This window comes from Capricornis sumatraensis, chromosome X (assembly GCF_032405125.1).
Source record: "Capricornis sumatraensis isolate serow.1 chromosome X, serow.2, whole genome shotgun sequence".
Taxonomy (NCBI): domain Eukaryota; kingdom Metazoa; phylum Chordata; class Mammalia; order Artiodactyla; family Bovidae; genus Capricornis; species Capricornis sumatraensis.
The window spans coordinates 7,857,726-7,882,852 of NC_091092.1; the positions used below are offsets into that span (position 1 = coordinate 7,857,726).

General features: G+C 41.4%; 1 protein-coding gene across 3 annotated transcripts in view; it reads right to left on the reverse strand.

The window, feature by feature from the left end:
* Positions 1-10,190: 10,190 nt before the first annotated feature.
* PCDH19 (protocadherin 19) overlaps positions 10,191-25,127 on the reverse strand; it is a 123,328-nt gene continuing 108,391 nt past the window's right edge. For all 3 annotated transcript variants that reach the window (XM_068962774.1, XM_068962773.1, XM_068962772.1), the window contains one exon: positions 10,191-10,780. In XM_068962774.1, the coding sequence (XP_068818875.1) occupies positions 10,191-10,780 (590 nt within the window). The remainder of the gene's footprint in view (positions 10,781-25,127) is intronic.

Sequence of the window (25,127 nt, forward strand, 5' to 3'; positions counted from 1 at the left end):
AGCATCAAGTTCTTTTCCAATGAGTCAACTCTTCGCATGAAGTGGTCAAAGTATTGGAGTTTCAGCTTTAGCATCAGTCCCTCCAATGAACACCCAGGACGGATTTCCTTTAGGATGGACTGGTTGGATCTCCTTGCAGTCCAAGGGACTCTCAAGAGTCTTCTCCAACACCACAGTTCAAAAACATCAATTCTTCGGCGCTCAGCTTTCTTCACAGTCCAACTCTCACATCCATACATGACCACTGGAAAAACCATAACCTTGACTAGACAGACCTTTGTTGGCAAAGTAATATCTCTGCTTTTCAGTATACTGTCTAGGTTGATCATAGCTTTCCTTCCAAGGAGTAAGCATCTTTTGATTTCATGGCTGCAATCACCATTTGCTGTGATTTCGGAGCCCAAAAACAAATAAAGGCTGACACTGTTTCCAGGTGTTTCTTAACTTCCTACTTTTGCATTCCAGTCCCCTATAATGAAAAGGACATCTTTTTTGGGTGTTAGTTCTAAAAGATCTTGTAGGTCTTCATAAAACCATTCAACTTCAGTTTCTTCAGCATTACTGGTTGGGGCATAGACTTGGATAACTGTGATATTGAATAGTTTGCCTTGGAGACGAACAGAGATCATTCTGTCGTTTTTGAGATTGCATCCAAGTACTGCATTTTGGACTCTTTTGTTCACTTCATGAGAAATAGATGGGGAAACAGTAGAAACAGCATCAGACTTTATTTTGGGGGGCTCCAAAATCACTGCAGATGGTGACTGAAGCCATGAAATTAAAAGACACTTACTCCTTGGAAGAAAAGTTATAAGCAACCTAGATAGTATATTCAAAGGCAGAGACATTACTTTGCTGACTAAGGTCCGTCTAGTCAAGGCTATGGTTTTTCCTGTGGTCATGTATGGATGTGAGAGTTGGACTGTGAAGAAGGCTGAGCACTGAAGAATTGATGCTTTTGAACTGTGGTATTGGAGAAGACTCTTGAGGGTCCCTTGGACTACAAGGAGATCCAACCAGTCCATTCTGAAGGAGATCAGCCCTAGGATTTCTTTGGAAGGAATGATGCTAAAGCTGAACCTCCAGTACTTTGGACACCTCATGAGGAGAGTTGACTCATTGGAAAAGACTCTGATGCTGGGAGAGATTGGGGGTGGGAGAAGGGGACGACCCAGGATGAGATGGCTGGATGGCATCACTGACTCGATGGACGTGAGTCTGAGTGAACTCTGGGAGATGGTGATGGACAGGGAGGCCTGGTGTGCTGCGATTCATGGGGTCGCAAAGAGTCAGACACGACTGAGCGACTGAACTGAACTGAACTGACACTGTTTCCACTGTTTCCCCATCTATTTCCCATAAAGTAATGCGACCAGATGCCATGATCTTAGTTTTCTGAATGTTGAGCTTTAAGCCAACTTTTTCACTCTCCTCTTTCACTTTCATCAAGAGGCTTTTTAGTTCCTCTTCACTTTCTGTCATAAGGGTGGTGTCATCTCCATATCTGAGGTTACTGATATTTCTCCTGGCAATCTTGATTCCAGCTTGTGCTTCTTCCAGACCAGCGTTTCTCATGATGTACTCTGCATAGAAGTTAAATAAGCAGAGTGACAATATACAGCCTTGAGGTACTCCTTTTCCTATTTGGAACCAGTCTGTTGTTCCATTTACCAGACCTTTATTTCAAGGACTGTTGACCAGCTAGAGTACACAAACTCTAAAAGGTGCCGTAGTTGTCACGCATGAGTGATGTAACTTGAAAGGCAGGCCCTGGGTATAGAAGGAGTAGGGGGTTGCCTGTGAGGCTAAACGAAATCCCCCTGACTTGAAAATCCCACTGCTGCTACCACTTCTTTGGACCATGACACTGAGTTCACAAAGATCTCAGTTTAAATGTATGCTTTTTAGACGGATAAATGCCTTAAGACATTAGCATCAATTGTTAATACTCTAGTAAGGAAGAACTTAACAGGTTAGTTTCATGTTCCTTAAGAGTAGTTGAAAAGAATAATAATGTCTAAGTAGGTAGACGTGGTTTTGAATCGCAGCTCTGCTACTTAATAGGACCTGGGGCAAGCCTCCTAACCCTCTAAGCCTCAATTTACTTATGTATAAAATGCAGATAGCATCATCTACCACACAAAGTTAATGTGATGATAAAATTAGATGTTTGCAAAAATGCCTGGCACATGGTAGGTTTCAATAAAAGTGTGACTCCCGTAAACCCTAGCAGAGAAAAACCTAGAAGAGATGAGATTCAGCTAAGTTTTAGAGATAAAGTGGAATGGGAAGTAGGAAGGCCCTTACAAGAGAGAAAATAGTTATGGCTGGGAAGAGGGGACATACTGGAAAGCCTAGACAGCTGAAAGAAATTAAGGCTCTGGGAATCTGTGCAAAGTCAAGACACAAAATCACAAGGAAAAGGAGAATAGGGAAGTGTTGGGACCATTAGCCCAGCTCCCTCCTCACTTCCAGGCAGAAACAGCAGGGTTTCCTAACAGGGCCCAGTAGACTTCCTGCAGCGCACTGATTCTTGAGAGTAGGGTGGGGTTACAGCCAGTGATCCAGGAATTGCATGTAATGGAGGGAATCTTGTGTCAAGTCCTGCCTATCCTCCTTCTCCACATAAAAAAGGTACAGAGATGCAGTGTCAGACACGTGCAACTAGGTCATTTGTCAACATGAAGGTTAAGGACCAAAAACTCTAAGAGAACACCTCTCTTCTCCCAGCCTGGAGAATTTTGTTTGGGGGGTTAAGGGTCTAATCCCTTTACAAGCATTGGCAGTGCATCCAAGATGCTCCTCTGTCAGGCATATCTCTACCCCCAAACCAAAATAATCAAAATGGTTAGTCCTATATTTGTTCCTGGAGCAGCTGTCACCTCCTATCAGAAACTATCCTCTTAGGCATCAATTCCCAACATGGTTTCTTGACAGCCATACACAGCAAATCAGTGACATGTTTGATGTAAGTCACGAGCACTTTGTTAACCAAAATGCAGGGGATTATTTTAATGATTTATTTTGTTGTTTCAATAGCCTTGATGTTATGCCTCTAACTTGGTCACTCTCCAACATTAGGTAGTGATCCATGACTTTGGATATACGTATGTTGGACATGTGAATGCCCTCCATCACATGACCATTTATTTTCTCTTGCTCACTCTTCTTTTAAAGCAGGAGTTTCCATTTCTTGTTCAGTGTTAGTCACTCAGTCGTGGACTGGAGTAGATAGCCATTCTGTTCTGTTCTCGAGGGGATCTTCCTGACCCAGGGATTGAACCCTGGTCTTCTGCATTGTAGGCAGATTCTTTACCATCTGAGCCACCAGGGAAACCCCCCGAAAACAAAACGTAGGTGGAAGAGGTTTGAAAAACGTTCCTTTGCTCTCTTGGTATGGACCAACCCAGAAGCACTCACGTGTGCATGCATGCCAAGTCGTTTCACTCATGTCTGACTCTTTGCGTCCCCATGGACTGACCCACTAGGCTCCTCTGTCCATGGGGTTCTCCAAGCAAGAATACTGGAGTGAGTTGTCATGCCCTCCTCCAGGGGATCTTCAGGACCCAGGGATCAAGCAAACGTCTCTGGCATCTCCTGCATTGGCAGATGGGTTCTTCACCATTAGCACCACCTGGGAAACACTCATAATGGCCTGAAAGTGAAAGAAAGTGAAAGTGAAAGTCACTCAGTCGTGTCTGATTCTTTGCGACCCCAGGACTACACAGTCCATGGAACTCTCCAGGCCAGAATACTGGAGTGGGTAGCCTTTCCTGTCTCTAGGGGATCTTCCCAACCCAGGGATCGAACCCAGGTCTCTCACATTACAGGCAGATTCTTTACCAGCTAAGCCACCAGGGAAGCCCAAGAATACTGAAGTGGGTAGCCTATCCCTTCTCCAGCAGATCTTCCTGACCCAGGAATTGAACCAGGGTCTCCTGCATTGCAGGCAGATTCTTTACCAACTGAGCTACTAGGGAAGCCCTACTAAGACTTAACGGCCTCCGAGCAAGTGACAATACACTTTTGTCAGCATCTGTGAGTCTGTGTGAACATCTGCACATATATCAATCAGTCCATGCGACTTGTGTGTCCCTGCACGTCCGTGTTTACATTGTGAGGTAACATCTGCTAAACTACAGCACCAAATAGCTGGCTATTGCTGCAGCTTTAGGGCTAACGTGGTGGGGAATAAGATGCAATCTCCATTTAATACAGGTTAGTAGAGATAACAGGAAGATGGAGATCCAGGGAATCAGTGGATTTCCTGGAGGTCAATTTTTTTTAATTGTCGAGATGGTAGGTCATGCTAAAGCAATTTAGCCTTTTACCACTAAAGGCACTACTTGGAAATGGTCTGCCATGCTCCTTTTTTTCCCCTCTTGCTCTTGATTTTTTTTCCTGCCAGTTGAATACTTACAGCCCAAGTGCTAATTCTCAGAGAATAATAGTTTGGATAAAGAAAGCTTGTCAGGGCTTTCACTGCAGCCTTGTAATGTGCGAAGTCAGAGTCTCTCCTGTTGCTTTGCTTTCAAACCTGAAGGCATCAAAGGAGCAGCTAGATCATCTTTGTTTTAAACTCTCTTTTCCCCTGCTGTCAGCCTCTACTATTTCTCACCTTTTTTAAAATTAATTCTTCAGAGAAGTCCTACTGTGAAGTTGGCCTGAAATGGTTTATTCTAAAGAATGGTTTTAGCGCTCTTGTATAAAGTACCACCCAGGAAAGTACCTCTCTGGATGTGAGTGGGTCTCCCTCCTCAGAAAAAGGTATTGACTGGGATGGGAAGGACAGGAGGTACTGAGGAAATGACTGGAGCCTGGCTGATGGAAGAATCCGCTCTTAGTTGGAGAGCTGTGATGGTGTGGAACGAAAAAGGCAAGAGAAATCCTTTGGGTCCTCATGGACCTCACAGTCACTCCCAACACCACCCCCCACGCCCAGCCAACCAACACCCTCCGAGACACAATTCACCAATCATTTCTCCATAATAGCCTTTAATACTAAAATGCATTAAATTTTTGAAGCAGAGAAAACACATTTAAGGGGAAAACAGAGAACCACCAGATAAAAGGAAACAACGTGGCAGATAACACCATTTAAAACATAACTGTAATAATTTAATAAAGCTGCTTTATCATCTTCATAAAATAGAGTGGCGATTCTTTTTTGTCTTTTTTTCTTTCTACAATGATTCAATCACTGTGAAAATGTACATAACATACAGATCAGCATATACAACAATTTCACCTTCATATAGTCAGCAACAGAGACTGCTTAATGAAACATACTGTACTTGCATCCCTCTAAATTTCCACCCTGGTTTGACAGGTAAACAGTAATAGTGTCATCAGGCTCATTCCCCTCACTAGAGGAGCGAAGGCGTAAGCCTTTTGCAACTAATACCTTAGCATTCAAATAGCACAAGAAGGTATTTGTTGCTGAATTTCTAGCTCAAGCTAGTCTGGCTCTTGGTCATTAATGTCTGCATTCTAGCCTTCCTCAGCTGAACGCCAGCCAGTGCCAGTAAAAATCTACTTAACCAGTGCTGTAATGGTGTTAGCTGGTTTGTTTGCTAAGGTTGACAGCAACTTTCAGTTAGTAACAAGGTCATTTTTAATTGCCAATACAGCTGGAGCAACAATCAGCATCATCAGTTTTCCCTAATGACCTACAATGCTTTCCAATCAAGATCAGGTTTTCGTGGGTTGTTCTTTACCAAGAGCACCTTACAATATATATTTCAGACAAGGTGGTTGATTTTCTTCGTTTTTACAAAAAGCAATATGAGTTCTATTGGAAATTAATTCACTTTTACACAACATGTGACCCACAGGCCAATTCCAGCTTCACAAGAAAATAAAGAGAGCTGCAACAACTTCATTAGGACAATGTGTTTTGCTCTGGAATATTTCATTATCAATATAAAGCCACCCAGTCCCAGCCCCACCCCCACACATCCCCTTTGAATATTACTTTGTTACATACTTAAACTAAAGAACAACATCTCAATACACTTTAGTGTCAGCAGATACAATTTTGACTCATGAAATGACATCCTTAAATGTAATTTTACTGAGAAGGCAAACACTAGGACTGTATACAATGGACTTTTTAAGCTCATTTATGCCAGTTTTTCAAAGTCAGTTAGGGTCTTATTATCCTGGATAAAGAGCCAAGTGGACCAGACTTGTCAGGATGCTCTGGGACCATTCAACATCAAAATGATCCTCATAGAGTGAATTGGAATTCCAGCCAGAACTTCTATTATGTACAGTAATGATCCTTTTCCCACACCAGATGCCCAGTCAAGCTATCCTTACACACTTGTGTCTCCCAAAACTGCCCGTTGCCCTTGATGCTTCAACTGGACCACTTCTGTTTTGCTTGTTAATATAATAGAGCAATATGAAAAGTTCAACTGAATTCCCTTCAATCAGGTGTATGTTGAAGTAACACTATTGGGATGACACTGGATGGCTCCAGTTTTCGGAGTTCTAAGTTGTATTCCTCCAATATTTTTGAGCAGTGATCAATGGGTCACCAACTTATCAGTCTAAATGGACACCTTAGGTGCAATTAGCTCTACTAGGCAGGTTTACACTGGAGCAGTGATACTTAAAATGTGATCCCTGGACCAGATGCATCAGCATCACTTGGGAATTTTTAAATCAGCAAAGACTCAGGCCTCACTCCAGACCTACTGAGCCAGAAACTCTAAGTGCAGAGCCCATCAACCTGTGCTTTATCAAGTCCTCAACCTTTAGTGGGCATTTGATTCATATAAATTGCTAGGTCTCACCCCCAGAGGTTCTGCTTCAGCTGGTCTTTGTGAGGACAGAGAATTACCGTTCCTAACAAGTTCCCAAGTGATGTTAGTACTGCTGGTCCAAGGCCTACACCTTGAAACCACTGCCTTTCAGGAAGTGTGGGGTCCCTTGGCCCATTACCTATTTGGGCAATAAAGTGGGCCATAATTTACTCTACTGGCTTTAAGAGAATCCAAGGGATGGTAAGTTTCCTTCTGAACGGGTTCATAGATTAGTCAGTATAGAGAAAAGAAAAAAGAGACTCCACACAGCATGGCTCCCTTCTTCCTATTTCTTGTATGTATATACCATGTTCCCATATTTGGGGAGAAGCGATTGATCAATGCAAACTAACCTGTTTATATTGCATGAAACCATTCATCTGCTCAGGGACATGCCCAAAGCAGTTAGTAGTAGAGCATGTCATACCTCAATATGTCACACCTAAACACACCTAAAACGTCAATTCCTCCCTGAAAGGGACATCAGAATAAGTGGAAGAGAACTCCCTAAGATTTAGAAACTGAAATTGATCCCTCATATTTAAGTGTGTAACATATTTAGAGAGGAAAAAAAGAGAGAATATTTGGCTCTCTGGCCTTTGTGGCTTTTCATCAGACATGTTGGAAAGGAGAGAAAAACATGAACCAAAAGGGAAAGTTAGGATCCTTGCACAAAATTTCTTTTTGCAGGCACAGCCTGACTATAAAACCAGCATACAAAGCCCTCCTAGGATGCACTTGTGCTTCTGGGAGGATGTATACATCAGACAACTGTAGAGGGGAAAAAAAGATATTTTCTTAATGAGGGAAATTCTCTGAACAAACTCAGTAAAGGATTTGGAAGCCAAAAAATATCTGACTGCCCATTGTGAACAAAGTATTTTGAGAAGGAAAATGGATTGGTCTATTGCTTGAAACTGAATTCTGGAAAAAAAAATGGGGCGGGGGGGGGGGTGAACACAAGAGAGAAGCAGAATCAATGTCACTGCTACATTAACCATTTTTAATTTGGCTGGGAAGAGACATGGCAGCCAGTGGCCATATAACATTGAATGTTCTCACTTGCCACAATCTTTTCAGCTCCCTCATCCCCACTGAGCACATAAGAAATACACCTGTACAAAAGCTGTCAAATCTGACTTGAAAGTGAGGTGGTAGCTAACAGTATAGCTAATATCTGGATGGATCAGCGGAGGAACAGTCTAAATTCTATGGGCAGCCATCATAAATTAAATTGAAAAAAAAAAGTTAATTTTTAACATGCTAAATAAACTATTCACTTGCAAACAAATAAATACTTAATTCACAATCTACTACTAAAATGAAATGAGTTAAAGGGGAAAAAGCGAGAGAATTAAATGAGCCAAAATGAAGATGCTATGATAATTGATTTCTAATTGTGTCAGTTTCAGGGGGGAATTTGCAGTCACACCAATATTCTGTATGAGGTAGTATTCAGCACTGAATAAGAAATAAGGATGAATTTGTAGCTTCATTTATAACTTCTTTTTCAGAAATATTCTCCCCTACTAACCCCATTCCCACTGCCTTACCCAGCCCCCTCCCTCAAACCCTCCTTTCCACAAAAGAAAATGTTCCCAGTTAATGTATAAAGCAGGAACTCAGGCAAAAATAACTAAAACATTTAAAAGAGTGGACTTATCTACCTAACTTAAGAAAATAAATCATTTTTTGCATTCTTAATACTCTAAGCCTTTTTCTTTGTGTATTCTTGAATTTCAAAAAGTGAAACAAATGAGAACATAACCACAAAACTTGTTTCTCTAGAAACAACTCTTTTAAGACCAAGACAGAGCAAAGGTGACATATTTGTTTTTAAATTATGAACTCTTAGGCTGTAAGAATACTATGTTGGCTAGTGAATATTAATAGACAGTTAATAAACAGGGGAGTTTGAGGAATGTTAAACAAACCGAGAAAGAATGTGTGTAACAAACTTGTTAATAAAAATGGTGTATTCCTAGCCTACAGCAAAGAGTTGGCTAAATCTAAAGGATTTTTATTTTAATAGTTTCCTGTTCACATTTTTAATTTAAAAAAATGTATCACTCATAAATACGAGTTCAAGTGTCCAAGTGTCTCCATTCAGAAGGCACGATAATTGGATTAGGGATGCTGTTATCTGTTACCTGTCTTTTCCTAAACATACACTTTGTACTGCTTACTCAGTTCCTATTTATACTCCTATGATACAGAGCCACATGGAGTTCTCAATTCCAGTCCATGACGTGCTTTGCACTCTAATTTCTAATCGTGTTTGGGAAGCACTGAATCAGGAAGTATGTGTCTGAAAGGATGCTAATTTAAAATCCAAAATAGATTCAGTCTTTTTGAGTTTTAGATGATTGGAGATAGGGAATTTCTAAGCCTGGAAACTGAAAACTTCAGGAGCAACTTTCCGGTTCAGGGCCTGAAAATCAGAAAAATTGATCTCATAAAATTTTCAGCACAATATTTCTGACAACTGCAAATTAGATAGCAGAATATCCAAAAATGACTTTCTGTAATGATCTATCATGGATCTGGGCAGAAGCCTGAAAGTCAGGAAAAATACTCTGCAACGTGGTGAGCAACCATTCTGTGGGTATCCTACGTGAATGAGTACCCTCCAAGGACTCAGCCTATATATGTGGCATTACTCACTCACTTGCCATCTCAGTTGTTTGCACTTTGTTTTGTCTGTAGTTTTTTTTTTTTTTTTAAGAAAAAAACACCAATTTCTATAAGCCTTTTGCCACCACCACACACGTAGCAATTTGCAATATCAAATACGACAATAGCACAGCTAGCAAAAGGGTTCTTTAAAGCAGGGGTGTCCACAGCAAAGTAGCGGCATTGGAAAGTACTCGAGCTTCAGAAACAACCATTTGGGGACTCAATTTCACAGCACCAAATCAATGAATAGTACACAATAAATGACCATTAACTTGTCTACATTACAAAACAGTGGCAAACTTATTAAAGGTGTCCAGAGCCTTTTTTTTTTTTTTTTGCTTTTTTTAAATGTAATCCTCCACAAACAATGGTAATTTTTATTATAATTTCGACATAGAAAAATATATAAATTCAAACACTTAATACATAATACTTTTCACAACTGAATTTGTCTCTGTTTCCCCAACATCAAGGCCTCATGAACGACTCAAGCCAAAGCTAATTTGCTCCAACGGAACACCCCTGCTGCCTGTTGAAACGAGAGGGATTGTCACAGATTGATAGTCATTTATAAACAATACATTTAGGGAAAGCTCTGAAATACAGCCACTCAAGAACCAACCATTGGTGAACAATTACAAGGATCAGCTACTGCTTCTTAGCTAGCCAGCATGGTTTCTCTCTTTCTTCTTCCCCAGAACTGATTTAGAGAATGATATCCTTCAGACGCTTCGCACCAGGAGACTCTTTGTCTCGACCTTCCTTCAGAATGGGGTTGACCTCATGCACGACTTTCTCGCCATCAGCTCCACGGGGTTCAGCTTCAGAGGGACGAGAAGGACCATTGTTGACATACTGCTCCAGATCACGGGCAGCGGGTGCCAGGGCAACAGTGTAAGACACAGAAGGCTTGGTAGGCAGAGGGCTCTTGAGGTGCAGAGGGGAAGTGACAGGGCTAATAGCCTCACAGCCATTGCCCGCCTCCCGGATAGCGCTGTTGACCTTGGGGCTACAGGTGGTCACATCAACAGTCCTTCTCCCTTTGAGGGTGGGCCTCTCCTCAGCTGGGTGGTCGCTGACATCCTTTCCAAAGGTTGCGAAAGTCCGCTTGGTGGGGCCGCAGTCGTCATAAGCTTCAACATCAGCAGCAGTAGCTTCAATGGACAGCGTGATGATGTTCCTCACATGCTCAGGGGACTTGGAGCAGGTGGGCATGGGGTTCCGGGGCATCCAGCACCTGTCAGAGTGGCCAAGAATCCGGCATTCTTCCCTGCAATGAAACCCTTCATTCTGATCTGTTTGGAGAAAATTAAAAATGTCAATTTCATCAGCTTTTCCCAGGAATCATCGTTACTTCCCAGTGCTCAGGTTTCTTAGGTACCCAGAGATCCTTTGGGGAAATGACACTTTTAGATAGTCCTTTATTGCCTTTTGGGACAAGTGTGAAGAATTGGATTTTTAAAAAGCTGTAGATCCCCTTCCTAAACACTCTCCTCCCTTTTTTGTGATTATTTTTGTTGCTGCTTCCACTGCTGACAAAACTAAAAACCTAAAGGGAAACACACTATGATGAAAAATTTTATTTTTAAAAAAGTTTATCTGATGGTAAAGGTGCTGAGACTCAGCATTTTATCAACAATTCCTGCTAAAAATCAACTGTGTTTGAAACAGGTTCTAGCAGATATACTGAGAAGTCTTGGCCATGTTTTGGAGTAATAGCACTGTCAGCCACATTCCTACCCTACTTTTCAATGATATTCAATGCTTAGTTTTAGGTTAGTAACATACTCTTTGAAAACCCAATCACATCACTTTTTTTGGCCACCAGTCTCACCAGCCCATCTTCTCACTAAACCCTTTACATGACTTAGATTTCCCATGAGAAAGAATATACTGAGATCTCTTCCTTCAGTCTGATCCAGAAGCTACACCTGGCCTTATGCACACATCCCTCATGGGTTGAACATCATTTAATTATACTCAGCTAGCCATTCCTTCTCATTTTTCTTTTTTTTTTTCTTCTTCTTCTTATTTTTCTTATCTGCAATTTCATTTGGGTCATATTTCTTAACATAATTTCTTCATGGATTACTTTAACCCTATCATAGATGATCTTAGCACACAGAATTCATAATTAATGGTAAGACGTGTTTTTCTCATTTTATCCCAGGTTCATTTAGAGTTAAGGTTTTAATTTGGCTCTCAGAAAAGCTTTCTATATGGACTTCACTAAAGTATGGACTCAGGGTTAACTTCTACCTGTCCATTGGAAAACTGTTACTGTCTGGTTTAGAGCTCTAGTTTTTCAGATCAATTTATATTTATGTTACATTCTTGCATGAGGATGACCTAGTAAAATTTTTCCTATCATACTGCACAATGCATCAAAGTATGAGCAGCTTAACATTTATAGATATCCTTGGGGTAGGACTGGAAGAGGTAGGGAGACAAGAAGAGATTGCAAAGACAAAAAAATATACATCAAAAAAAGTTGGAAATATGTGCTATGAGTGCCTTTTTTTTTTTGCAGGAAGAAGTCTGCAATTCAGGGACTTGCCTGATATTAGTCCATATATAACACACCTTCCTTTACAATTGTGTTTCTATTTTTTAGCATTTTTCTTGAGTTTTTAGAGTAAATGATACAGCAAAGAGATAATTCTCTGCCTCATGTACCGAAAGTTATTTTGGTAAAGGGGTACTTGGGAGGAGGCTCAAGAAATAATGGTTGAAATGAGTGTATATTTCATCATTTGGAGAGAAAAGTGTTAGAAGCAGCTAAATGTCAAGGCTTACTCCAGGCTGAGTTCAGATTTCAACATGACTCTGCAAATGGTTTTTGACCTAAATTACAGAAAAAACAGCCAAACATAAGACCTCCTTCAGTATACCTGGACACAATTTGCTGACTTATCTTTAAGATGGCCAGTTTAAGCCCCCTTTCAATGCTGGAGAATGAAACTCTCCGAATTTTGCAGAGTTGGAACCAAATAACAAATAAGCATTAGCACCAAGAAGATAAGTGCCTTCTTCATACATAGGACAAAGCTCCCACAAACTCCAGCACACTTCCACGTCAGGAATGCCTGACCACCTCTGAAAAACAAGGGTTTGTCAAAGCCGTTTCTCTGCCTCTTCCCTGTAAACTTTCATTGCTGCCACCTGATGACTTGTGTGCACCAGGATCCAGAGACCCCACAGACACTGAGACAAAACTTTGTGTGAGTGTCTCCTGTGGAGGTATGGGTCAGCAGTGGACTGCTGCAGGGGCAGGAGCTCTGGTGCAGCACACCCGGGTACGGCATAAGCCCTCTTGGAGGACGTCGCCATTAACCCCACCACCTAGTCACCAGAACTCTCCATCAGATATCAGACAGACTGAAAACAACAATCACAGAAAACTAACCAATCTGATCACACAGACCACAGCTGTGTCTAACTCAATGAAACTATGAGCCATGCTGTGCAGGGCCACCCAAGACGGGCGGGTCATAGTGGAGAGTTCTGACAAAACGTGGTCCACTGGAGAAGGGGATGGCAAACCACTTCAGTATTCTTGCCTTGAGAACCCCATGAACAGTATGAAAAGGCAAAAACATAGGACAATGAAAGATGAACTCCCCAGGTCAGTAGGTGCCAAGTATGCTACTGGAGATCAGTGGAGAAATAACTCCAGAAAGAATGAAGAGACGGGGCCAAAGCAAAAACAACACAGAGTTGTGGATGTGACTGGTGATGGAAGTAAAGTCTGATGCTGCATAGGAACCTTGAATGTTAGGTCCATGAATCGAGGCAAATCGGAGGCGTCAAAGAGGAGATGGCAAGAGTAAACATTGACATTTTAGGAATCAGCAAACTGAAATGGACTGGAATGGGTGAATTTAACTCAGATGACCATTATATCTACTACTGTGGGCAAGAAGCCCTTAGAAGAAATGGTGTAGCCATCATAGTCAACAAGAGTCGGAAATGCAGTACTTGGATGCAATCTCAGAAATGAAAGAATGAACTCTGTCTGTTTCCAAGGCAAACCATTCAATATCATGCTCATTCAAGTCTAAGCCCCGACCAGTAACGCTGAAGAAGCTGAAACTGAACAGTTCTATGAAGACTCACAAGACCTTCTAGAACTAACACCCCTAAAAGATGTCCTTTTCATTATAGGGGACTGGAATGCAAAAGTAGGAAGTCAAGAAACACCTGAAGTAACAGGCAAATTTGGCCTTGGAGTACAGAATGAAGCAGGGCAAAGGTTAACAGAGTTTTGCCAAGAGAATGCACTGATCATAGCAAACACCTTCTTCCAATGACACAAGAGAAGACTCTACACATGGACATCACCAGATGGTCAATGCCAAAATCAGATTGATTATATTCTCTGCAGCCAAAGACGAAGAAATTCTATACAGTCAACAAAAACAAGACCAGGAGCTGACTATGGCACAGACCATGAACTCCTTATTGCCAAATTCATACTTACATTGAAGAAAGTATGGAAACCCACTAGAACATTCAGGTATGCCCAAAATCAAATCCCTTATGATTATACAGTGGAAGTGATAAATAGATTCAAGGGATTAGATCCGATAGACAGACAGAGTGCCTGAAGAACTATGGATGGAGGTTCATGACATTGTACAGGAGGCAGGGATCAAGATCATCCCCAAGGAATAGAAATGCAAAAAGGCAAAATGGCTGTCTGATGAGACCTTACAAATAGCTGTGAATAGAAGAGAAGTGAAAGGCAAAGGAGAAAAGGAAAGATACACTCATTTGAATGCAGGGTTCCAAAGAATAGCAAGGAGAGATAAGAAAGCCTTCCTCAGTGATCAATGCAAAGAAACAGAAGAAAACAATAGAATGGGAAAGACTAGAGATCTTCTCAAGAAGATTAGAGATACCAAGGGAACATTTCATGCAAAGACTGGAACAATAAAGGACAGAAATGGTATGGACATAAGAGAAGCAGAAGATATTAACAGGTGGCAAGAATACACAGAAGAACTGTACATAAAAGATCTTCACCCTCCAGATAATCACAATTGTATGATCACTCACATAGTTAGACATCCTGGAATGTGAAGTCAAGTGGGCCTTAGGAAGTATCACTATGAACAAAGTTAGTGGAGGTGATAGATTCCAGTTGAGCTATTTCAAATCCTAAAAGATGACGCAGTCAAAGTGCTGCACTCAATATGCCAGAAAATCTGGAAAACTCAGCAGTGGCCACAGGACTGGAAAAGGTCAGTTTTCATTCCAATCACAGAGAGGCCATGCCAAAGAATGCTCAAACTACCACACAATTGCACTCATTCACACGCTAGTAAAGTAATGCTCAAAATTCTCCAAGCCAGGCTTCAACTGTACATGAACCGTGAACTTCCAGATGATGAAGCTGGATTTAGAAAAGGCAGAGGAACCAGAGATCAAATTGCCAACATCCGCTGGATCATGGAAAAAGCAAGAGAGTTCCAGAAAAACATCTATTTCTGCTTTATTAACTATGCCAAAGCCTTTGACTGTGTGGACCACAACTAACTCTGGAAAATTCTTAAATATATGGGAATACCAGACCACCTGACCTGCCTCTTGAGAAATCTGTATGCAGGTCAGGAAGCAACAGTTAGAACTGGACATGGAACAACAGACTGGTTCCAAATAGGAAAAGGAGTACGTCAATGATGTATACTGCCACCCGGCGTATCTAACTTATATGCAGAGTACATCATGAGAAACACTGGGCTGGATGACGCACAACCTGGAAATATCAATAATCTCAAATATACAGATGACACCACCCTTATGGCAGAAAGGAAAGAAGAACGAAAGAACCTCTTGATGAAAGTGAACAAGGAGAGTGAAAAAGTTGGCTTAAAGCTCAACATTCAGAAAACTAAGATCATGGCATCTGGTCCCATCACTTCATGGGAAATAGATGGAGAAACAGCAGAAACAGTGATAGACTTTATTTTGGGGGGCTTCAAAATCATTGCAGATGGGGACTACAGCCATGAAATTAAAAGATGCTTACTCCTAGGAAGAAAAGTTATGATCAACCTAGACAGCATATTAAAAATCAAAGACATTACTTTGCCAACAAAGGTCCGTCTAGTCAAAACTATGGTTTTTTCAGTAGTCATGTATGAATGTGAGAGTTGGATCATAAAGAAAGCTGAGCACCAAAGAACTGATGCTTTTGACCTGTGGTGTTGGAGAAGACTCTTTAGAGTCCCTTCGACTGCAAGGAGATCCAACCAATCCATCCTAAAGGAAATCAACCCTGAAAATTCACTGGAAGGACTGATGCTGAAGCTGAAGCTACAATACTTTGGCCACCTGATGTGAAGAACTGACTAACTGGAAAAGACCCTGATGCTCGGAAAGATTGAAGGCGGTAGAAGAAGGGGACCACAGAGGACGAGATGGTTGGATGGCATCACTGACTCAATGGACATGAGTTTGAGTAAACTCTGGGAGTTGGTGATGGGCAGGGAGTCCTGGCCTGCTTTATTCCAAGGGGCTGTAAAGAGTCAGACCCAACTGAGCAACTGAAATGAACTGAACTGAATTGAACTGATGACTTATCATCATTCAAAACATGTGTGTTCCTGGGAGGCTGAAAGTATGGGAAACATGTTGGGATATACATGGGAAACACTTAGTGTTGACCCAAACATTATGAGTGAAAGAGTCTATAGCTGATCCACCCACATTTTTTTCATTCAAATCTAGTGCTTTCTCCAGAAGACCCCAGGATCCCTATAGTAGGACAGAATTCACACCTCAGTTTTCCCAAATATGTTTCTTCTTCAACATTTCCTCTGAGGCCTATCTTGTAACTCTCCAAGTAATACCTGTAAAAAATTAGTCTGACTATTTGTTTGGAGGTGGAGAATAAAGAGGTGCAACTGGAGGACCAGTCCAATAACTAACTTCCCCATCTACAATTCTGAGTAAGAGTTCCCTAGAAGTCTGGAGAGGCAGGTAGGGAAGAAGGGAGAGAGAGAGAAGAAGGAAGAAAAGAAAAAAAATGTTCAGGTTATGGGATCCCTGGCCATTTTGTCCAAAATTAAGGCAAGGAGGCATAGAGCTCTTAGCCTTTGAACCCTGAAACTGCAGCCATATGACCAGCTATGAAGAGGAAATCCCAGGTGAACTTCAGACTGATATTGCTCATACTCCCAGGGCAGAGCAGTGATGAACTACAATCTAGGAGAATATTCCCAATAGGTTCAAAATAAAGCTCTTTTAAGTCTCAACTTTTGAGTTTCAAGTGGTTGTCTTAAAATTTGAAGATGTAGCTCTTTTTTCAACACAATTCAGTAAGAGAATGCCATCCATGTGTCACCCCCATCCATGCACAGTTCTCCTTCCCTATGCTGAGTGAGTGATAGTCACTCAGTCATGTCTGACTCCTTATGACTGTAGCCTGACAGGCTGCTCTGTCCTGTCCTCTGGAGTTTTTCAGACAAGAATCTTGGAATGGGTTGCCATTTCCTTCTCCATTCCCTACGGTAGGCTTCTTCAAATGAACGTGAGGAGACCTGGATCCCCAGCATACACAGAGGGCAAAGACTCCAGAGTCAGACACCTGTGAGATCTTATGAACTGAGGAAGACCAGAGCAGGGAACTTAGTCATGTCAGAAGTTTCTCTGCAAAGACGGTACTTGCTTTCAGCTGGCCCACTGCCTAAGTGAATAGATCACTCTCAGGGAAGAGGAAAAGGTAAACTTACTCAGGGACCCCAGGAATGCAATTAGTTTAAGCCTACATACCAATTTCACTAAGCCCACTTCAGTCCTATAGAGTGAGAATAATATGCAATTTTCTTGGATTAATTACATGTACATATTAGGTACACTGCTCTTACCCCATGCAAGTGAAGACTTGAATCTAAAAGATTTATTTACTCACAATGTCTCACTCTTGGCTTAGATCTAATCTCTTTATTTCTTTAAATCCTTACCAAGGGCAGAGACAAGACTTGCTGTTTATCATTTTAGTATCAAACAACACTCAGTGACATTTGTGTCAATACTACTGAAACAAAATCCAACCTAGCTTTAGTGTTTATGGACATATGAAATATTAAAGAAAACATGGAGAATATAAGTGGACAGAAAGAAAGTGTCTTCCCAACCCAAGGCAATCTACATTCATAAATGTAATGTAGATGAATTGTTGTTGTGTGTTTAGTTGCTGAGTCATGTCTGACTGATTTGTGACCCTATGGACTGTAGCCTCCTAGGCTCCTCTGTCGATGCAATTCTTCAGGTAAGAATGCTGGAGTGGGTCCAGGGGATCCTCCCAACCCAAGGATCAAACCCAGATCTCCTGCATTGGCAGGTGGGTTATTTACCACTGAGCCATCAAGGAAGCCCCTAATGCAGACGAATTACCTTTTGAAAATCAAACCTTCAGTTTAGTAAGGAAATTAAGTGTGCATTAAAAGTGAGAAAGTCATGACACAAAGTCCCTTTAAGAATAGCACTGATGACAAACCAGATGAAAAAGGCAAAGAGACTACTTCCGGAATTGCCTAGGCCTCATACAGATCATATGCCTGCCATCATGTAACACTGTGGCTAGGGATGGAGCTATGAGACCAGAGAGAAACCATTTTGCATCATCACAAGTTAATTGTCAAGATGCTGGCTCCAGGTGAAATAGAGGTAAGCTAACACTTCACTGGAGGAAACACAAGCTGGAAGGAAGATTGCCGGGAAAAATATCAGTAACCTCAGATATGCAGATGACACCACCCTTATGGCAGAAAGTGAAGAGGAACTAAAAAGCCTCTTGATGAAAGTGAAAGTGCAGAGTGAAAAACTTGGCTTAAAGCTCAACATTCAGAAAACAACGATCATGGCATCCGGTCCCATCACTTCATCGGAAATAGATGGGGAAATAGATGGGGAAACAGTGGAAACAGTGTCAGACTTTAATCTTTTGGGCTCCAAAATCACTGCAGATGATGACTGCAGCCATGAAATTAAAAGACACTTACTCCTTGGAAGAAAAGTTATGACCAACCTAGATAGCATATTCAAAAGCAGAGACATTACTTTGCCGACTAAGGTCCGTCTAGTCAAGGCTATGGTTTTTCCTGTGGTCATGTATGGATGTGAGAGTTGGACTGTGAAGAAGGCTTAGCACCAAAGAATTGATGCTTTTCAGCTGTGGTGTTGGAGAAGACTCTTGAGGGTCCCTTGGACTGTAAACTTGTGATGATGCAAAGGAGATCCAACCAGTCCATTCTGAAGGAGATCAGCCCTGGGATTTCTTTGGAGGGAATGATGTTAAAGCTGAAACTCCAGTACTTTGGCCACCTCACGAGAAGAGTTGACTCATTGGAAAAGACTCTGATGCTGGGAGGGATTGGGGGCGGGAGGAGAAGGGGACGACAGAGGATGAGATGGCTGGATGGCATCACTGACTCGATGGACGTGAGTCTGAGTGAGCTCCGGCAGTTGCTGATGGACAGGGAGGCCTGGAGTGCTGTGATTCATAGGGTCGCAAAGAGTCAGACACGACTGAGTGACTGAACTGAACTGAACAATTCACCAGTTCCTGGCTAAGATTTCTTGTATGAGCCTATTTGTGACTATACCTTGCTATAAATTGCTGGGAGAAATATCAATAACCTCAGATATGCAGATGACACCACCCTTATGGCAGAAAGTGAAGAGGAACTAAAGAGCCTCTTGAGAAAAGTAAAAGAGGAGAGTGAAAAAGTTGACTTAAAGCTCAACATTCAGAAAACTAAGATCATGGCATCTGGTCCCATCACTTCATGGCAAATAAATGGAGAAACAGTGTAAACAGTGAAAGATTTTATTTTGGGGGGCTCCAAAATCACTGCAAATGGTGACTGCAGCCATGAAATTAAAAGACACTTACTCCTTGGAAGAAAAGTTATGACCAATCTAGACAGCATATTAAAAGCAGAGACACTACTTTACCAACAAAGGTCCATCTACTCAAAGCTATGGTTTTTCCAGTAGTCATGTATGCATGTGAGAGTTGGACTATAAAGAAAGCTGAGTGCCAAAGAACTGATGCTTTTGACCTGTGGTGTTGGAGAAGACTCTTGAGAGTCCCTTGGACTGCAAGGAGATCCAACCAGTCAATCCTAAAGGAAATCAGTCCTGAATATTCACTGGAAGGGCTGATGTTGAAGCTGAAACTCCCAACACTTTGGCCACCTGATGTGAAGAGCTGAGTCATTTGAAAAGACCCTGATGCTGCTGGGAAAGATTGAAGGTAGGAGAAGAAAGGGACGACAGAGGATGCGATGGTTGGATGGCATCACCGACTCAGTTGTCATAAGTTTAAGTAAACTCCAGGAGTTGGTGATGGACAGGGAGACCTGGCATGCTGCAGTCCATGGGGTTGCAAAGAGTCGGACATGACTGAGTGACTGAACTTACCAACCGTGCTATATCTTTCTGTGAAAGTATTAACCTGTGTGCGTGCTAAGTCGGTTCAGTCATGCCCAACTCTTTGTGACACTAGAAATGTAGCCCACCAGGCTCCTCTGTTCTTAGAGTTCTCAAGGCAACAATACTGTAGTGGGTTTCCATTCCCTTCTCCATGGGATTGTCCCAACCCAGAGATCAAGCCTGCATCTCCTCCAGCTCCTGCTTGCTGGCGTATTGCTTACCACTGAGCTACCAGGGGAAGCCCAGAAGTATTAACCTAAGTTTTAACCTAAGCCTAGGCAAAGCAAAATATAAGACTCTAGAACCCATACATAGTTGTAGAAATTTAAACATATGAACATGTACAGATGAATGAAAGCAGCTGTCTTTATTTCAAATACACACATGATTGGGGTGAACCATGAATTTGCACATTGGTCTTCCCTGCTTCTGAATTTGCCCTAGGATCTGCAAATAAATAAATGAAGAGAATGCATAAGTTTGGAAAAGAACATGAATCTTGAGGCTACAGAACACCTTAGTTCAAAACAGATCCAATTATTCTAGACAATTTTTTTAATATAGAGAAAAGATAAAGCTTCTTCAATCTAGGTAGTAATAAATAAATTTTCGGTCACAACTTTTCATTAGGGACTTTGGTGAGAGGCTCCCAAAACTTCTGGCCAAAAAAAAAAAAAAATTAATCTTAAAACATGAGTCCTATGAGAACACAGGAGCCTAAGAGGCAGCAATGTCTAAGTCACAGTGGATAAGGAAGTAATTCAAATAGAAAAAGAATAGAGTATGTTATTTTGTGTAGATAATACCAAAACTTTTTGCTGCAATTACTCTCTTCCTCAGGACATGAAACTGCTGTCTCTTCAGATGTGGGCAAACAATATGCTTCCACACTGTGGAAAGAGCTTACCAAAGGTCCCAACCAAAGTAAAAAAAAAAAAGAAAAGAAAATGATGAAAACATCACCTCAGGCTTTGCTAAAACTTTCAAAGTCCTGGTGGAATAGAACAGCTGAGAGGCTCTGTTGGGTTTGTATAGGTGTCCAGTTACAATGGATGTGTTCAATAATGCTGGCACTCTGTATTGTGATTCAGAGTTTGCTGTATTAACTCAAAGATCCCGATGATCAGAGACAAAACTCCAGGACTAAAATAGTTCAAGGTAAGAGTTACAAGAGCAATGTGTTACCTCCTCAAAAGTGATCTGCAATCAATGAGGCAGAAAAGGAAAGTTAAAGTGAGTTCCAGTTCCTGAGAGCTCAAGTAGTTAGCTATTTCTAAGTAACAGCAATAACATAACCTATAAACAGGTGATGTATAAATCAGAAAAGCTTCCTGCATTGTACTCATATCTATTCACTTAGCTTACCCTGCATAACACCATAAGCAAAACAATCTATGATCAAAGCGGGCCATTTTTATGAAAAACAATGGAAGGGATTGTGGCAATGATTATGAAGTGGTTAAATGCTATTAAAATTGATCACATGAACCTAATCAAGAAAACATAGCTATTGAGAAGTGTCCCCTCTTGGCCTACCTAATTCCCGTACATCTGAAGCAGGCATAACAAACTGCCTACCAAACTTTCATATCTATTTTTTATACTAGAAATGGGGCTTCCCTCATAGCTCAGTGGGTAAAGAACCTGCCTGCAATGCAGGAGACCCTGGTTTGATTCCTGGGTTGGGAAGATCCCTGGGAGAAGGGAATGGCAACCTACTCCAGTATTCTTGCCTGGAGAATCCCCTGGGCAGAGGAGCCTGGCAGGCTACAGTCTATGGGGTCACAGAGTCAGACACAACTTAGTGACCAAACCACCACCATACTTGGAAACAGAACCCCTCTCCTGTTAAGACTGGCAATGTGCCAGCTAAAAATCTACATTTTCCAGTATTCTCTGTAGATAGGGGTGGCCATGTAACTAAGAGTCAGTCAATGTTACGGAGGTAGGATATAAAAAATCTCCTTAAAAGAGGGGAACTGACTTAGCTGGGGGACCTTTCTCCTTATTCCTCCCTGCTTTGTCCTATCTGAAATGGAGACATAATAGGTAGAGCTATAGCATCCATCTTACTACCATGGGGCAACTCTGAGGATGGAAGCCACATGCCTATGAATAGCAGAGTAAAAAGACATAAGGACTATGGGATATTGGAGATACTCTAGCCCCACCTTACTAGACCAGAACTTCTTTTAAATAAGAGAAAAAAAGCCTCTCTCTTATTTAATTCAGGGGCTTCCATGGTGATAAGGAATCTGCCTACAGTGCAGGAGATGTGAGTTCAATCCCAGGGCTGGGAAGGCTCCCTGAAGAAGGAAATGGCAACCCACTCCAGTTTTTTGCCTGGAGAATCCTGTGGACAGAGAAGCCTGGTGGGCTACAGTCCATGGGGTCACAAAAGAGTCAGACACAATTTAGCAACTGAGCATGCATGCTTATTTAATTCATAATTTATTTTCCTTAGTTGAGAAAAAGGGATTTTTTTTTGCAAGCAATCAAACACTATTCATATCTGATACATTATCCTTAAAGTCTCAACTTAAATGTTACTTCCTCAGGGAATCTTTCGTGGATTTCTTAGATTAAGGTAGGCCGCATCAGTTGGGTTCAGTCGCTCAGTCATGTCCGACTCTTAGTGACCCCATAGACTGCAGCACGCCAGACTTCCCTGTCCATCACCAACTCCTGGAGCTTGCTCGAACTCATGTCCATTGAGTTGGTGATGCCATCCAACCATCTCATCCTCTGTCGTCCCCTTCTCCTCCTGCCTTCAATCTTTCCCAGCATTAGAGTCTTTTGCAATGAGTCAGTTCTTTGCATCAGGTGGCCAAAGTATTGGAGTTTCAGCTTCAACATCAGACCTTCCAATGAATATTCAGGACTGATTTCTTTTAGGATTGACTGGTTGGATCTCCTTGCAGTCCAAGGGACTCTCAAGAGTCTTCTCCAACATCACAGTTCAAAAGCATCAGTTCTTCAGCACTCAGCTTTCTTTATAGTCCAACTCTCACATCCATACATGACTACTGGAAAACCCATAGTTTTGACTAGATGGACCTTTGTTGGCAAAGTAATGTCTTGCTTTTTAATATGCTGTCTAGGTTGGTCATAGCTTTTCTTCCAAGGAGCAAGCATCTTTTAATTTCATGGCTGCAGTCACCATCTGCAGTGATTTTAGAGCCCAAGAAAATAAAGTCTGTCACTGTTCGCATTGTTGCCCCATCTATTTGCCATGAAGTAATGGGACCAGATGCCATGATCTTAGTTTTCTGAATGTTAAGTTTTAAGCCAGCTTTTTCACTCCCCTCTTTCACTTTCATTTTGCTTTCTGCCATAAGGGTGGTGTCATTTGAATATGTGAGGTTATTGATATTTCTCCAAGCCGGGAAAAAGGTAGGTCTCATACCATCTCCTTTTATATTACTCATCATACTTGTAATTGCTTGTTTTAATATATATATATAATGCCAGCTTGTAAACTCTAAATGAGCAAAGATTACATATGCTTTGTTCCCTCTCAGGCCAACATAGCCTTCCAGTGGCACAGCACAAAGCAGGTACTCACATAACATTTTAACTGAATGAAAAAAGTAATGAAAAATGACAGCAACAAAACGAGAATCTTGGTCAACACACCAGATACTGTACCACTAACCCAATGCCTAAAAGCAGAAATAACTAGTATATTCTATTTAGTAGAGATGCTATGAAAACCTACATAGAAAATTATGTAGCTTTGCTGAAGACAATAAAGTAAGTGAACACTTGAGAAACATAAAAGTCAAGCGTCATCTCAGCCTCTTAGTGGCTTCCCGCACACTACGTGCAGATCTTCAAGAGATCTGTTATGTTTTGATGTCCAGTTGAAAATAATATTTGTCATGTACCTTGGAGTTTTTAATTCTAACAATAGTTAATTGGGCCTGTACTGTGATAAGTTAACAACACAATAAGCAGAAACATCTATTTTATGAAATTAATCTATTGTTCAAATACCCACCACAGATGCTGGCTCTTCCTGGCAAAACTAATTTAAATACCCAATGAAGAATTAATGCTTAAGTCAAATATGCTTGGGAATTACCAAACGAAAGAATTATTCTGTAAATAAGTCTTAAAATATTTTAAGGCCTGCAAAGTGTCAGGAGATAAACATCCATCCTTTATTTGTAACTTAATAAGGTGAACAGAGTAGCAAGGGACTCTGGAAAAGGAAAGGAGGGATGGGAGAGGGAAAGAAAAGAGAGCAGGAAACACCATCTAGGCTTCAGATATTGCATCTTAGTTTTATCTGACTGACATCTTAAGGACTGAGCTTCTTTGGGTTATTTAGATACCATTTGAGCATCTTTGAAAATTCAATAAGGGCTTTGAAAAATCACAACTTCCCAAAACCCTACCCTTCCCCAGCTGTAATTCTGGGAGTTTATGCTCATTTCCTAATGGACTCAAAGTTTCTGCAAGAAAAGATGGGGCTCCATCTGTAAACTATTCAAGGCTACACCAGTGATGGCTGAGAGTTTTCTAGAGACTCATGAACCAATGACACCAAGCTATCCTGTAGCCAACCAGTGTGACAAGAAAGAAGTAAATCACAGATTACATACACTACAAACAGCTCCTTGTCTCTTTCTCACTCTCCTCATCTTTTTCTCTCAGCATCTTCTACCATTTTGGTGCTTCCCTAATGCTTTCTCTCTGTTCTGTTCCCTAGCCTCCTGCTAGTCAGCAGCCCTACCTACGGCACTATGGCCTCACAGACAACAGGCAGAAGGGGTAGGATGCCAGAACTGCGATTAGCATTCAAAACACCTATGTGGTATTATTTGACAGATGCCAAAGAAGTATACAGTAAAACAGCACTTAGACCATGAAGAGGGATTCCCACATTTTTCATTTACTACGTACAGGCATTAAAGGTTGTTGTTAAAATAAGAGGATTCACTATCAAATTGAGATCATCAAATTATCTTTGGTCATATATCAAAGCCCTGGGTAAATGGTACCAGGAAAGGAGAATTTGATAGGGTAAGCAGGACTAGAAATGTCTGGAGGCAGAGATACCTCAGGAAAGGCAAGGTGGGGATAGAGTGTGGGAACAAAGTTCCTGAGACAGACAGGGAGAAAAGTCAGCCCTGATCAGCATAAGTTGGCATTTTCAGGATGGCTAACAAGTTAAACAGCAGGAATTCTGTGAAC